The 15,100-nt window shown below is 48.8% G+C and overlaps 2 protein-coding genes across 2 annotated transcripts; one reads left to right on the top strand and one right to left on the bottom strand.

Annotated features, from left to right (window-relative positions):
- Nucleotides 1-3,981: 3,981 nt before the first annotated feature.
- On the bottom strand, nt 3,982-7,487 carry LOC136512872 (phospholipase A1-Igamma1, chloroplastic-like). Its single transcript, XM_066506884.1, has 2 exons — nt 6,032-7,487; nt 3,982-4,649 (listed from the first exon to the last, which is right to left on the bottom strand). Exons 1-2 carry the CDS (start codon nt 7,432-7,434, stop codon nt 4,331-4,333), a joined length of 1,722 nt encoding a protein of 573 aa, XP_066362981.1. The 5' UTR covers nt 7,435-7,487; the 3' UTR covers nt 3,982-4,330.
- A 4,610-nt stretch (nt 7,488-12,097) lies between these two features.
- LOC136510825 (protein MAINTENANCE OF MERISTEMS-like) lies at nt 12,098-14,354 on the top strand. The gene is made up of 4 exons (XM_066505152.1): nt 12,098-12,190; nt 12,837-13,151; nt 13,278-13,406; nt 14,322-14,354. The coding sequence occupies exons 1-4, from the start codon at nt 12,098-12,100 to the stop codon at nt 14,352-14,354; spliced, it is 570 nt and encodes a 189-aa protein (XP_066361249.1).
- Nucleotides 14,355-15,100: the final 746 nt, after the last annotated feature.

Consider the following 15,100-nt stretch of genomic DNA (forward strand, 5'->3'; position numbering starts at 1 on the left):
GGTAGGTTACCCACGCTACTGATACCCTGAGCATAGCAGCTACTCGACCTATACTAGTAGGACTCATAGGTAAGTATATCTATGCATATAGTTTTCATAAAATGCCTGTAACATAAATGCACATCATATATATATTCAGTAATCATTCAAAAACAGGGGTTATGCACCGGGGCTTGCCTCGGGCAAAGTCAACACCAAAAGGCTTCGGGGCTCCCTCCTGCACGAGGATCTCCTCCTCGTACTCCTCAATGACCTCATAGTCATGTTCATCCACGGGCACGAACTCCACCAACTCGTGATCTACATGCATGAAATGATGATGCAACACTTAATAATACGGCAACAACAACTCTTAAAATATAATTACATGCATCAAGCTACTATGCTATTTCTACCGACTAAGGTGCTAAGTCACCTACTGGTACCACTAACAAGTATGAAGCATGGCATGTACTATCTTAGCAACTAAAGGTGTTCCTACTCTTAATACCCATTTACTCTATATATGATTAAACAGGGAGCACTAGCTACTCTATTTATCAACCTACTCTAGTTCTACAAAATTTATAGTGAGCACATAATATTCTAATGAACCTACTGTAAAAATTTCATGACTAAAGCCATCATCAATTTGCCACAAAAATTCCTACAAATATTAATCTACATAATACTAAGCTCTCTAATTTGAATTTATGAACCTATCATTATCACAACTAACTATAAACTAACGACACCAACAGATAGATAGCATTTTTGTGAACCTAACTAATTTTGTTTCACTGTTTTTGGACATCTATAAGATTTACTACAAATTATTAAAGTTCAGTTCAAAACTAAATTAAATAAACATTTATCAATTCATTGAAAAATGGAAAACCAAATTCCACCGCGTGGCCCAAAGTGCGAACGGCTCGGCCTAGTCCGACGCAACGTGCGCGCTCATGTGACGCACCGACATGGCCCAACGCGTGCGTGGCCCGCGACGGGGAGGCCCGCATGCCTTGGCTGTTTTGCGAAAACGGCCCTGACCTACTGACGAATCACCCTGAGACCGACGACACTATTCCTACAGTCAGCTACTTCACAGATAAACCCTGGGAACAACCTGTCTTCACAACGATGAAATCGTCGGGCATCCGCGCACGCACCAACGCGGCGACACTGGCACCGGGCGGTTACACTGGCCAGACCAGCCCCCTCCCTGTCCCTAAATGCGAGCCGATGCTCACCTAGGCATAAACCTGAAGCGATAGGCGGCAAAGCGATGAACGGAGATGCTGTCCCAAGCTCCCTCCACGATGGCGGACTCCTCCCTGCGATGGTGACCACGTTCCCATGAGCCAAGGCACAGACAACGTGAATGAGCTCAAGAATGGGCATCCGTGACTCACCCCGAACCTACCAGACATTGTGGATTGACCGGAGATGGGCCAAGTGAGTCCGGCCACGCGCGCGTAGCAAACACGGTGATGGCCGCAGTGGCGTGATTGCGTCAGCGACGCTGGCCAGGCAATAGCAGGGAAATTTGGAGTGCACACGGGATAGAGGGGGACAGGGGGAAGACACAGTGCCAATGAATTGGACGGAGGTGGGCGGGGTAAGGTGAATTAGACAGGCTCTACCGCGGAGTCTTAAGATGGCCGACGACGAAGGAATCGTCAAATTGGGGCACGACACTGGCTGGCAGCAGCAGTGGGAGGGTTGGGCGCGTAGTTGGGTTCCTACTCAATCCTTAGGTGCACGCAATTGCATGGATTTGGCCGGCGCTGTGAGCTATCCTTGGCGCGGCTCGGGCAACTCCGCGCGCAACGCCATTAAAGGCAGAGATGTCTGGGGGCGTAGAGCGATGCTCACCATGCAAACGCAATGGACAAGGGCACACACATGGAAGACACATGTGCTCGTACAAGTTGATACGACTCAGGCGGCCGCAGCGCATTAACTTGCAAGCCGATGGCGACACGGCCATGTGCCGGCGCATCGGCTCAAGCGGACACGATGTGAGCGGTGCAACGCACGTGGTGACTCAGCACTTGCGACTGCGACTAGCAATAGCACGTTGACGCGACGCAACACAGCGCAGGCAATGGCACGGTGACGGGACGACGGTGCAGCGATACAGGCGATGAGAGCGCACGTAGGCGATCCAGCGCTCGCGAACGAGGCTAGCAGCCGCGTGGGGACACAGTGGGGCAGACAGCAGCGGACCAACCGAGCATTGGGCCTGCGATGGTAGCGGCGGTGGCAGAGCGGCCAGACCCGCCGTGCACGGCGTGCATTCTGCGCGAGCGTGAGCGTGAGCCAGGACGTGGCAACGGTGACAGTGGTTCGCAGCGCGGAGCCAGTGGCAGGCCCGGCCAGCGTGGTGGCACGTGTACGACGTGCGTGCGTGCGCGTCGGCGAACCAGCACCACGCGCCGACCTGAGGCGACGGTGACTGCATCCAAACGCTAAAGCCGTCCAGGAACGTGTCATACACGATTTTTAAAGTGTTCTAAAAATTCACCTCGATGATCCAGTATCTAAACTAACTATTTAACACTCGAGATGGTATGTCAAGCTACTAAAACAAGGCCTAAGACCATACCACTATCGAACCCGATTCTCCTATAAAAATTCCCAAACTTAGCCTCGTCACACCGTTTTCTAACTTAAGAATTTGACTTGCTAGGATTCGCGTCAACTTCGATTTCCAAGCTACCAACAATGCTAGCTAGGGAATTCATTTCTCGATCGCAAGTATTTCACCACCACCTAAGAAGTTTATACTACAAACTTTATTAAAGTGCCAGGCATGCGTTCTATAGCATTTTCGTTCAATAAAAATTTGTTTAGAACTCTAAGCGATATAATGCGATATGAAATATAATATTTGTTTCGCGTTTCCAATAAACGTTTCAAGTCACAGGAATTTATTAACACACTATAATTCATACACTATCACATAAACATGATGCACATGCAATGTTCTAGCAAAAGATTTACAGTCTAATATTGAGGGTGTTACAACCACCTCCCTCCCGCAGCGGCATCGGCCCTTGGCCTTTGCCATTCCCGATGGCCACTGCCTCCTTCTTGGCAGCCTCCTCCTACATGGTGATCTACAGCTTCTACATCTGCTCGATGCACATCTCTAGGAAGGTGACGATGTACTTCTCATCTCTCGAAGACGTCACGTTGGTCGTCGTCGTCCTGTAGCGCTAAAAACCTTATGTTTGGTTTTGGCTAATTGAGACAACCAAGTTGACTAACCTTCTACTCTAGTGTTGTGATTAAGAAAGGTTGGTTCATATCCAAGGTGGTGGCGGTTGAGACAGCAATGGTGACGTTGCATGTAGGACGGTGGGAGAGGGCCGGTTGAGTGGTGCAAGCAACTAGCTAGGGGAAGAAGACTAGGATTGACAATGGAGGTGACATGGCCACCACCAGAGCCAGATGGGGATGCACACACGCACGGGGGGCGGGGGGGGGGGGGGGGGGGGTGATGAAGAGGAGGGGTGAACAAGGAGTGGCCATGGATGCTTAAGGCTCATCGCATGGCTGCCCGTGCGTTAGCTTGATCCTTATTTTATATTATTTATTTTTCCTATAAATTTTTAAAGTTATTAGTATAAACTAAAATGATTTACAATGAAAACGAGATAGTATATGTTGTGCTTGGCATTGATAAACAATTTCCAGATTGTTGGTTGAATCATATTGAAGATGGAATTTTTTATGGGGTAGATTATTCCTCTTCCTTAGTCAACAAAATTAATAGTTGATATAATTTACAGATGGTACTTCAAATTAACGAGGTTATTTCTAAACTTAATAACGTACAAGATCATAAATCATGAACCTGTGATCATGGCTTATCTAGGGTTCTTTTTATGGTGGACTGGTTCTATTGGTTCACTATCAGGCAAATTAGTTTCCCAATCTTCCTATTGGTTCACTATCCTGTGCGTGCTCATGGCAACCAATTGATGGACAGTGTCAAGGCCACTTTCTCTAATATCGTTGTAAATCATGAGCTCCTACAAACGTATACCCGTTTGTATTTCCGAACTAGAGAAAGCGATGACTTCGATACACGGCTACACGTGCCTACCGAGCTGCCATGAACTTCAGTGTCCAGTATGCCATGTGCTGATTCTCTACACAATCAGAAATTCAGAATAACACCAGTGATACACGTTCACACCGCACATGATCGATGATCGACAGATAATCCCATATTTCATTTCAGCTCATCCGCGGCTACCTTTGCATCTCAGTGCGGCACGGCATCATCACGGACAACTGGTTTTCCCGGGGCGGCGACGGTGAGAGCAAGGGCTATAGCTAGTCAAGGTTCATGCTTTGGCCTATGATGAGACTGCGTGTCATGGCCGTGACGGTGGTGGAGACGGGCGCCCCCGGCGCCGTGCTTGCTGTGATGGTGGTGACCGTCGTGGTGGTGATGGTCGTCGTGGTCGTCCAGGTGGCAGCCGTGGCGGTCGGGCTGGACCCACCGGCCGTCGCGGCCGCGGACCATGCCTTTGTTGTGGTCCTGGCGCCAGCAGGGGGGCACGCCGTGGTGGTCCTTGAGGAAGTCGCACGCCTTGTTCACCAGCGCCGGGTCGCGCCCGCTCGCCAGCACGAACCGCTCACCGCGCCCGTGGTACCTGCGCTCACGTCGAAAAGCACACAAAAGTTAATTTTACTAGTACACAAGATGCGGCTAGAATCAGTACTAGTAGTACTAGGCTGTATGAACAGGCACATGCTTCGATAATAATTGCTGCAGCCTGTCCAGTCTGCCATGCCGGTTTGATGGACTGGTCGTCGGTACGGGGTCGTTGCAGGGAGTGCGTGTGCTGCTGTCTGCCGCAAGCCAGCGCATAAATGTGCCGGGTCAGACTCCGGCACCTTTACTCCCTGGATAAAAAAATGCACTTGTTTTCCGAGAATTTAATTTTTTAGTTTAGTCAAATATATAAAAAATAAATATTGATGATATCTAATAACTATTATTGTTTGGTTAATAGTATACTATATTTTCATCATAATATACAAATTTTAATAATAATTTTAGTAAATTTAGTTAATTAAAATAAGTTTCGTCTTAGATAATGAGATGTAGTACAATTTTTTAGGAGGAGTACATGTACCTCCCGTCAACCTGGCCGCTCGTCTGTCTATACCGGATCCACGAGATCCGAGCAGACGCGTGTTTTTTATGGTACGGGTACCAAGCCGGGCTGATACGAGAGTGCACGAAGTATTTGAATACGAACAACGAGGCGTTGTTTAGTCTCAAGATTACGCATGGTCCCGTCCAACTCCAATTCATAATTTCCCTCATATTCGTCCTCACAGCTGGAATCTCTCTAAACAATTATGTCCAGCTTGCATGGTCGCCTTGTGTGCTAGACTGCTAGTTGAACAAGCTAGCATCTTGCACTGATCGGTTTGGAGGTGGAGTACGACCGGATCAGATCCTTGGCTCATCCTTTCTGTGCAAAATCTGATGATTAGGCTGCCATATCTGTTACTCTGTTAGTTGCGACCGTGTAGGCTCCCCCTACCCCATGATTCGATTCGATGATCGTCGCTACTATAATCTATACACGGCACGCGAGTAGGCTGGAACATCGCATGCACACATTTTATTTGTCTCCAACCAAACCTAATCAGTTTTTTTTTATTTGAAAAAAAAATCCACAGCACAAAGGCGCACGTTTCTATCAAAAAAAAAAACACTCGAGTCAATTCTCATAGAAAAATGGAGGTCAGGGTCAGGCCAATTGCTTGGTGCCCTGTCCTTGCCTCGTTGCCTGGCTGATGACGTAGTTAACAGTGACTAGTAGCATCTATCGCCGTCTAATCACACGACTTTAATAACGTCCTCTGCCCTCTGTGCGCGGCCTGATGATAGCCTGTCTCAAAATCACACCCCCAACCTAGTAATTTCTGGGGTCAAATGTCATGCAACCAAGCGACGCTGTCTGTTAGGAGTAGGTAGCTACGTACTAGCTAGGGAGAGGTGCAGGTGCAAGGTGCTTACCCGTCGATGAGGTGGAGGTGCGCCTCCAGGTCGTGGTAGCACGCCGGGTCCAGCGTGTCCTTGAGGAACGGCGAGCGCTTGTGGTCGAGCGGCAGCTCCACGCCGACGTGGGCGTAGCACCAGGGCAGCCGCAGCAGTCCTTCCGCCACGCGCCGCACCACCTCGGGCGCGCCCTCGTTCAGCAGGATCCCCGGCATCCGCGTCACGTTGTCGTGCACGTTCACCACCCGCAGCGCCTTCACCCCGAGCTCCGACTCGAACCGCCGCTTGAACGTCGCGTTGCCCACCCGCGGGCCCCCGAACGAGTACACGCACACGGGCGCCACCACCGTCTTCTCCTCGCCGCCGCCGGCCACTCCCACGTTCGCGCCGGTCTCCGCGATGTCGTAGGCACTGAGCATGGCGAGCGCGCTGCCGAGGCTGTGCCCGGTGACCGTGATGCTCACGTCCTCGCCCGCCGCGGTGTATCGCCCCACCAGCCGGCGGACCTCCGTCAGCACCTGCTCGCGTGCCGAGTACTTGCAGAACCGGCAGTCCGGGTCCCTGTCCGTGTACAGGTCCACGAAGCCCGCCAGCACCTTCACCTCCGGGTCGTCGCACGGGATGCCTTCCTCCGCCACGGGGCGGAGGAAGTCCATGAGGTCCGACACCCACTCCAGGCGCGTCACCGTGCCGCGCCACGCGATGGCGATGTCGCGCCGCCCCAGCACCGCGCTCTCCTCGTCGGTAGACACAGCCACGTACCCGATCCAGTTGGCGCTCTGGCTCCAGATCCGGGCGCCCGCGCGGGACTGCGGGAAGAAGTTGGGGAACCGGATGTTGGACGTCGCGAACAGGTACCGGGACACCACGTACCCGCGCGCCGCGTCGGCCATGCCCAGCCGCGAGAACAGCTCGCGGCGCGGGTATTTGCAGCTGCCGCAGTACCGGGAGGACGGGTCGTAGTCGAAGGCGTCGTAGCAGGCCTGCGCCAGCTCGCCGTACCGGATCAGCTCCGACCGCAGCAGCGGGTCCATGGGGTCCAGGAGACCCGCCCAGTCGTTGCACCCGTGGATCTCGCGCCACCGCGTGCGAAGCTGGTGGTCGTCGTGGTGCTTCCCCGCGCCGCGGCGCCGAGCGTCATCATTGTCTTCCTCCTCCTCCTCCTCCTCTTCTTCTTCCAGAACGTCGTCGCGGTGGTACGGGGCGTTCGCAACGTCGTGTTCGAGCCGACCGACGAGGGAGGCGACTCCCGCGTCGTCCTTCGTGGCCGCCAAGGGGAGCCGCAGAGTGTTTGCGGTGGTGAGTGATCGGCGAGGGGCGGCTGGGCCGCATAGGAAGGAGAGGTGTGTGTGGGTGGTGGCACGGCGGGGGAGAGTTGGGAGCCGAGCGGCCGGAAGGTCGCGGCAGGAGAGGGGCGCCATTGGAAGGCGGGCGAGGTCGTCGTCGTCTGCTGGATGCTGAACCTAACTAAACACGCGAGGAGAGGAACTGAGGAAGACCCGGTTTTGTGCTGGTGCCCAGCAGCGACCAGCGAGGCAGGAACTGGACGTCAACGCAGCGGGGTAGCTCAGTGATGCATACCTCCGTGAATGCAATTCTCGCTTTCAAATCAAATAGTTTCAACTTTGATTAAATTTATATAAAAATACTAATATTTATGGTACAAAATAAGTATCATTTAATTTGTTATAGTATATATTTTTATAATAAATTTGACTGGAGATATAAACATTAATACTATTTACTATAAATTTAATCAAACTTCTGTTTTGACCGATACAAATCACATAGTTGTGTTCTTTCCTGGATGCAGGGAGTACTACTACTATACTATCCTCGTGCTTGGTTGCCGTCCAGATATCGGTAGAGTAATCGCCATCGCACTCGAAGCTTTCATGTTGTCAATTGTCATATACGATTTTTTTTATATATTTTTAACACATTTTTTAAATTATTTTAAAAACTGATACTGTTTTTTTTTCTTCAAAACTAACACTTTTGGACGCGTCTGTTTGCACGGCGCGGCTAATTCACTCTGTCGCGCCATGCATGGAGGCGCGACAGGGGGGGGCAGTAAACGGCTGCGGCGACCGCTGACGTGCCAGGTCTGACGCGCCACCCGTCGCGGCGCGGCGGGCCTGCCGTGCCACGCATCACGGCGCGACAACCCCTTGTACCCGGCCTCGCTTCCCTTTCTCTCTGTTTGTCTCACTCTGCCCGTTTGAAGAGAGGAGCCGCGCCCTGAGCCGCCCTGTGCCCACCGCCGCGCCACGCCCACCCGCCGCGCCGCCACCACGCCACGCCCGCCCAGCGAGCTCGTGGCTGCCACGCCATGCACGCCGCGACCGCCACGCTTGGCGCGCCCTGCCCGTCGCTCCCGACCTCCACGCCCACCGCCTTGTGCTAGTCCTCCCTGACTCCATCTCTATCTCCCCTGTCTCGTTGCCTCCCTTACTACCGCCGCCGCCCCTCCATTTCCCCACTGTCGCGCGCTGCCCGTCCTCGTCGCCGCCCCTCCATCTCTCCGCACTTTCTCGAGCCGTGAAGGACATTCCTGTGCTGCCCATCGTCGTCCTCCAGAAGGGGGGATTGCCGCCAGCCGGCCGGCCATTGCCGTCGCCCTCCAGAAGTAGGCTGCTGCCGACCGACCATTGCCGCCAGCGACCATCTCCTTTCCATTGGTGGACTGTGGTGACCCATAATATTTGTCGAGGTAATGCTCTTCTGCATCTCTGTCAATTTTTTTGCTAGGGTTAGGATTCAAATTTAGTTTAACTAGATAGAGATTTATACAATTAGTTAGCAAAGATATTTAGTGAAGTTAGTAAATATAAGTAATGTATAGTTTTGCAGTTAGTTTTGCAGTTAGCTAGATCTATATAGTTAGTAAAGTCACTTAGTATAGTAAGTATAGGTATTAATATTAGTGTGTTTAGTGTATTTAGTTAGTATAGTTAATTAGAATTGTTGGTATAGGTATTAATATTAGATTAGTTAGTATAGTTAGTTAGTATAGGTGTAGTCAGTTAGTTAGTACGCACGACGATTTCGATGACCTGATGAAGTTTCTGAAACGTTTTTATAGACGGATTGTTGTGTTAGAGTTTTCTATGGAGGAAGTGTTAGGAGAGAAGATGGTATGTTTGAGGATATGAAAGAAGAATTGGAATGGTTTGATGAACCTTCTAGCTTCAACGACCTTTGTGTCCGTTTGAATGCAAAGTTTGATGGTAATTTCACACTGAAGGGGAGGTTTGATACTGGGAAGACTAGGGCACACTATGTCCTGATGCCCTTGCATGACCTTGCTCACTGGTCCCGCTATAGTAGGGTGCTTCAAGGTTCTAATGTGCCCATGGCTAAGGTGGTGGTGGAGAATGGGTATAGGATGTAGGGTGTCCTGGACGGGCCGTCCATTGACGGGGTTGTAGGCAATGAGCAAGAATTGGGGGTCGAAGGGGAAGCAACTCAGGGTAACATGGATTTGGACGGTCAGTTAATGCAGGAGCAGTTTCATTCAAGTCAAGTAGGTTGTATAAGCAATGACTTCGATGTGAACGAGTTTGAACTAGAAGAGGAGCAGGAGGAGGAGGAGGACAGGATCGGTGATGTAGTTAGCAGTGATTCGAACGATTCAGATGATGACCAGGGAGGTAGACATGCTATGCCCACACCGGTTGATGCCATGCTAGTACCTGTTCATGGTATGCCATTACTAGTACCAATTGAGGTTTTGCATGCTATCTAGGCTCAGGGTAGACTAGTCACAGATTTGCCAGCAGATGATACCCCCTAAGATTCATGGGGCAGAATTAGCTAAGCGCAGCAGTATGTTCCACCACCACCTTACACAACGACTGAGCTTGAGCAACTAAGTTTGATGAATGTACCTTTCAAGGGCGTTCCAAACTATAGGGATGTCACATGATGGATATGGCAGTTTGTGACACCGATCTCCAGATGTGTAGGAAATCATTGTATGACCATGAGAAAGAAATCCTTAGTAAGGGAATGATATTCAATACAATGTCAGAGATGAAGCTCTTCCTTCAGGACTATGTTGTGTATCACCATAGGCCTGTACATTGTCACTCATTCGGACCAGGAGTTGAGGTACCACGTGATATGAAAAAACGGTTGTATGTGGAGGTTAAATGCACAAAAGAGACAGAGTGATGGCAAGTGGAGGATAAGTAAAGTGGTCGAACCCCATACTTGCCTAACAAATAGGGGGAAGGAAAATCATTAGCAGCTCACTACACATTACCTTACCCATCGTATATTGGGGCTCATTGATGACAATAACGATATTTCGGTGTCTTCATTGTAACAGTCCATATCTAAATTCGTTAAGTATGATGTGAAGTACGAAAAGACTTGCGTGCTAAGCAAATTGCCCTGGCGATTCATTGGGGTAGTTGGGAGGAAGCGTATAACAGGGTGCCCCGCATCTTATGTGCAATGCATTACTACAACCATGGCTTGAAATGGTTTGTAGACATCGGAAGGATGTATTTTCGGGACCCGTTGAGGCATGTCCTCTATCATGTGTTCTGGTCGTTCGCGCAAATGGAACATGCATTCTAGTTTTGTCGGCTAGTCGTACTTGTTGATGGCACTTTCCTAACAGGAAAAGTACAGGGGCACCTTGATGATGGCTGTTGTTGTTGATCCTGAGGACCAGATAGTACCCATGGCTTTTGCTTTAGCAGAGGAGAGAACAATGAATTATGGTCATGGTTCATGCGGCTTCTACGTGTACAAGTGCTTGGCCCATCTCGCACTATATGTTTGATCTCGGACCATCACCCAGGGCTTCTTAATGCTATAGCTGAGCATATAGATGAGTTCCCACCTCTAGTGCACAGATGGTGCATGAGACACTTTGCTGCTAATTTCTAGCGATGTCATAAGGAAGAAGGAGGTATGTGACAAGGTAAAGGCTCTATGTTATGTACGTACAGAGCACCTAGTTCGAGGAGACAAAGAGAGAACTAGATAAGATGCTAAATGAAGCAGGAAAGGCCTGATTAGAGGCGCAGATGGAACATAAGGCTAAGTGGGCTGTTAGCATATGACTGAGGTGGTTTCAGGTATGGCATCATGATCACTAACTCCTCGGAGTCTTTCAACCATGTATTCACCAGAGTTCGATCAGTTGCCTATGTCTAGGAATTGTTGAGCTCTCCTTTCATAAGTGCAACTGAATATTTTGTCAAGAGGGGGGAACTTGCGCAGAGGAATATAGCTGAGCTAGGGGTGTTTTGGAAAGGTCAGAGCTAGAACATTTGAAGGCGGCCGAGGAATCGGCCAAGCAGCACACCGCTGAGCCGTATGGACCCCGTCCGCCATATCTTTAGTGTATGGGGCAAGGGTGGCACAAGCTTGGGCGGCAAACGTTATGGTGGACTGAAACTAGCCGAGTTGATCTTGAAAAAGTAGAGTGCAGTTGCAACGTCCCTCAGATCATGCATGCCCCTTGCTCTCATATGATCATGGCCTGTAGGGTTCGAGGGGTATAACTCTGAGGATCTACCATATATGTCACCATTGTATCTTCGTTCGAACACCGTTAGTATTTGGAAGAGGAGCTTTGAGCCATACCTTGACCTGACACAGTGGCCACCTTATCATGGTTATGACTACGTGCCGCATCTAGATCTAATGAAGGTAGGCAAGGGTAGGAGGAAGAAGAAGTGACTCAAGGGGGACATGGACGCTATGAGAGGGTACGACAAAGACATGAACAGAGGGGGAGACTTCAATGAGACATGTGATAGGAATCTTTGCTCCATTTGCAAAGAACCTGGTCACAAGGCTAGCAGGCATAGAAGACTAGGGCAGCAGGTGCATATAACATACATTTTATTATATTAATGTTAATTGTTTGCTATGCTATTTAAAACTACTATGTTAGTACATTGGAACCTTAGAGCTATGTTTATTTTGATATATGTTTATTCTCTAATTTTGCATCATAGTTTATTCCTTTTACATTTACTTTGTTTTTATGCACTAATGTTTCATCATATTATAGTACTCTTAATGTTTGTTCTAACATATCCATTTGAAATTTGAACTAGGATGGGGGATCATCATCCACAGTACCCCATTCTTGAGGTGCACTACGATAAGGACCACCGAGCCAAGCGCCTGTCAGAGCTTCAGGAGGTCTTGGTACCTCTTAGACTACGCACGCACCAGCTGCACTGCTGAGACGAGCGATACCGGCCGTACATACAGCGTGTCGGCTTCCTTGAGATCGTCCGGGTCTTCAACACTAGGATACCAATCCTCGACCCTGCACTTCTCACTGCTGCTGTCGATAGGTATGATTTGATACATGTTTGCGATAGTACAAAGCATTGATTTGTCTCATTGTTTGAATTAAAAACTTCTTATATTGAATTAAAAACTAGCAGGTGGAGGTCAGAGAGCCACACCTTCCACCTTCCGTATGGCTAGATGACTATCACGATGTAGGACGTGAAGATGATACTATGTTTGCAGTTGGGGGGTCTTCCAGTGACTAGGATCCTTGATAATGATCACTGGATGGACTTGGTGGAGTAGTTATGTGGTAGAAGACCATCGAAGGACAAGGATGCTAAGAGAGCAAAGTAAGAATTTCTACATTCCAAACATTTACCATTTTGACACCAGCACATATTTTGCATATTATTTTGCTATTTAGATGGAGGGTGTAGTACATAACTTTTATGATGCATATTGTCTTTGTCTAATTTAATATTTGTTTTTGTTCCCTCGGCTCTCATGTAACATCCAGTGTCAGCTCTCATTTAATGTTTGCAAAATATTTCAGGAAAACATCCATGTCAGTTCGGTCTGGATAACAAAAAACTTTGGGGCGCCTCTGCACCCAAATGCTCTAGAGCAGGAGATTGAGAGGTATGCTAGGGTGTGGCTGTGGCACTTCTTAGGCGCCTTCCTATTCCCCGATGCATTGAGTAACACCATCAGCTGGGCCTTCCTCAACATACTGAGCCAACCATGGGAGAATATAGGAGCATATAGCTGGGGCAGCGTGGTCATAGCATGGATCTATCGTCAGCTCTGCGTTGCCTGCCGACGCAGTATAGGAGGTGCCAACCTAGGAGGTTGTTCCCACCTACTACAGGTTTGGTGTTGGGAGCGATGGCCAGTCGTGAGGCCCGTTGTTCACGGTTTACCTATAAGTGCATCAATTTTCTATTTTCCTCAAACTTGATGCTGCCCTTGTGACTGACTATCCTTTTCAATGTAGGCATGGAATCACGTGGATGTAGGACCAACTGCTCTGTACATCTGGCAAGAAGCGGAGGTAGTTAGAGGGAACCCGAAGCGATGGTACAGGCAGTACTCGAACACGCTAGACGTCCTGACACAGCACCAGGTAATGACCACTTTGATACTGCTAGTCGGTGTTGTTGCTTTTTTATTATTCAAAAAACCTAAATGTAGTTAACTAACTTTTAGGTGAATTGGTGTCCTTGGTCAAGATTCAAGCTAGAGGGGTACCTGAGTCCTCGCACTGAGGAAGAGTCGAACGAGTGGCTTTTTAATAGGCCACTAATTTTCTTCCACGTGGTCGAGATGCACTACCCTATAAGGGTGTATAGGTTGTTCGGAAGATTGCAGCCATGCCCACTACCACTGTACACAACCAACAGAAAGTTGTACGGGTGCGACAACTAAAACATAATAATTTGCCAGTCATGTGCATACATACAACCACTAACTTACGTTAAACTTGTAGGTATGATCAAAGGAATAGGTACAAGGAGAAGAATTGGGCCGTGATGCATGCCACGTTCATCCATGACTGGGACAGTCGACAAAGGGTCCTGATCGCTGAGATACTACCGCATGACCCATGCAACTTCGACCGCTACCTCCAATGGTTGCATAGGAGTACCCACACACATATGCATGCCCCATACACTAACAAGCCAATTGATGAGGACGAAGACAAGGATGACATCCCTGATGCGTATGATGAGGTGACAAGGATGGAGACACAACTTTAGAGAGCCCTGCTACAGAGATACATGGTAAGAAATTTGAATTTCAATACAACTACACATCGGCGTTCCTATGAATTGTAGTGATACGAACTTAGCTCGCTTGTGTATACAGGCATCACAGTTGACAAGTCTATCCAACAAAGCAGCCGTGCGACTTCACGAGACCAGAGGGGAGCCGCACGACATTCTACATGTCTTCATCGATGTACATTCTATTCTCAAAGCCATGACAGTGGTTAAATGGTTCCCATAACTTATTCATCCATGTTTTCTTTTTTTTGCAGAAAGTGAGGAGGAGCTGCAAGAAGCTAGCATAGAAGCTTAGTTGCGTGGATACTCCATGGGAGATGCCCTATGACCCAGACCTATCTAGTTTCTTACGCTCGAGCACTATGCTGACACGAGAAGGTTCCTCCAACACGATAGCTGGTGGGACCTCTTATGTTCATACTCCCAGTAATGCAGGCAAGGGTCCTGCGGAGCATGACATTGAGGAGGACAAGGAGGACTACGATGAGATTGGGATGTCTTAGCTTGGTGACGCACCATTTCCTACACAGTTCAATGAATATGTACTTGAAACAACCATTTGCCATATACGTCACAATTACTTGAACATTGTAGGTAATGATGCCTATATTGTAATTACAGGGTCCTAGTTACACTCAGCATTACCACCGGGTGTACCGCCAGTGAGACCGTACCAACATTGGGTTCACCCCTAATGTGCTGCCATCATGTTCGAAGAGGCAATGACGTCCGCGGTACCCATATACTCCTAGGTCATAGGGGTTCTTCAGGATGACATGATGTACTTGTACTCGGACACCCATATACTGATGGAACATGTAGTATGTCGAGTAATGTTGAACTTATGTATTGATGAACTTGTGTCGTAGTTATGACTTGCTGAACTTATGTCAAACAAAGGTATTGTCGAACTTGCGATGAACTTACGAAAGTTTTATGAGATAACACACTGTCCGTTACAAAAATTAAACAATGTTTGTTACATGGGTACAATACATAAATAGTTTAAATGAAACACAATACATCATCGAGA

Source organism: Miscanthus floridulus, chromosome 16 (assembly GCF_019320115.1).
Source record: "Miscanthus floridulus cultivar M001 chromosome 16, ASM1932011v1, whole genome shotgun sequence".
Taxonomy (NCBI): domain Eukaryota; kingdom Viridiplantae; phylum Streptophyta; class Magnoliopsida; order Poales; family Poaceae; genus Miscanthus; species Miscanthus floridulus.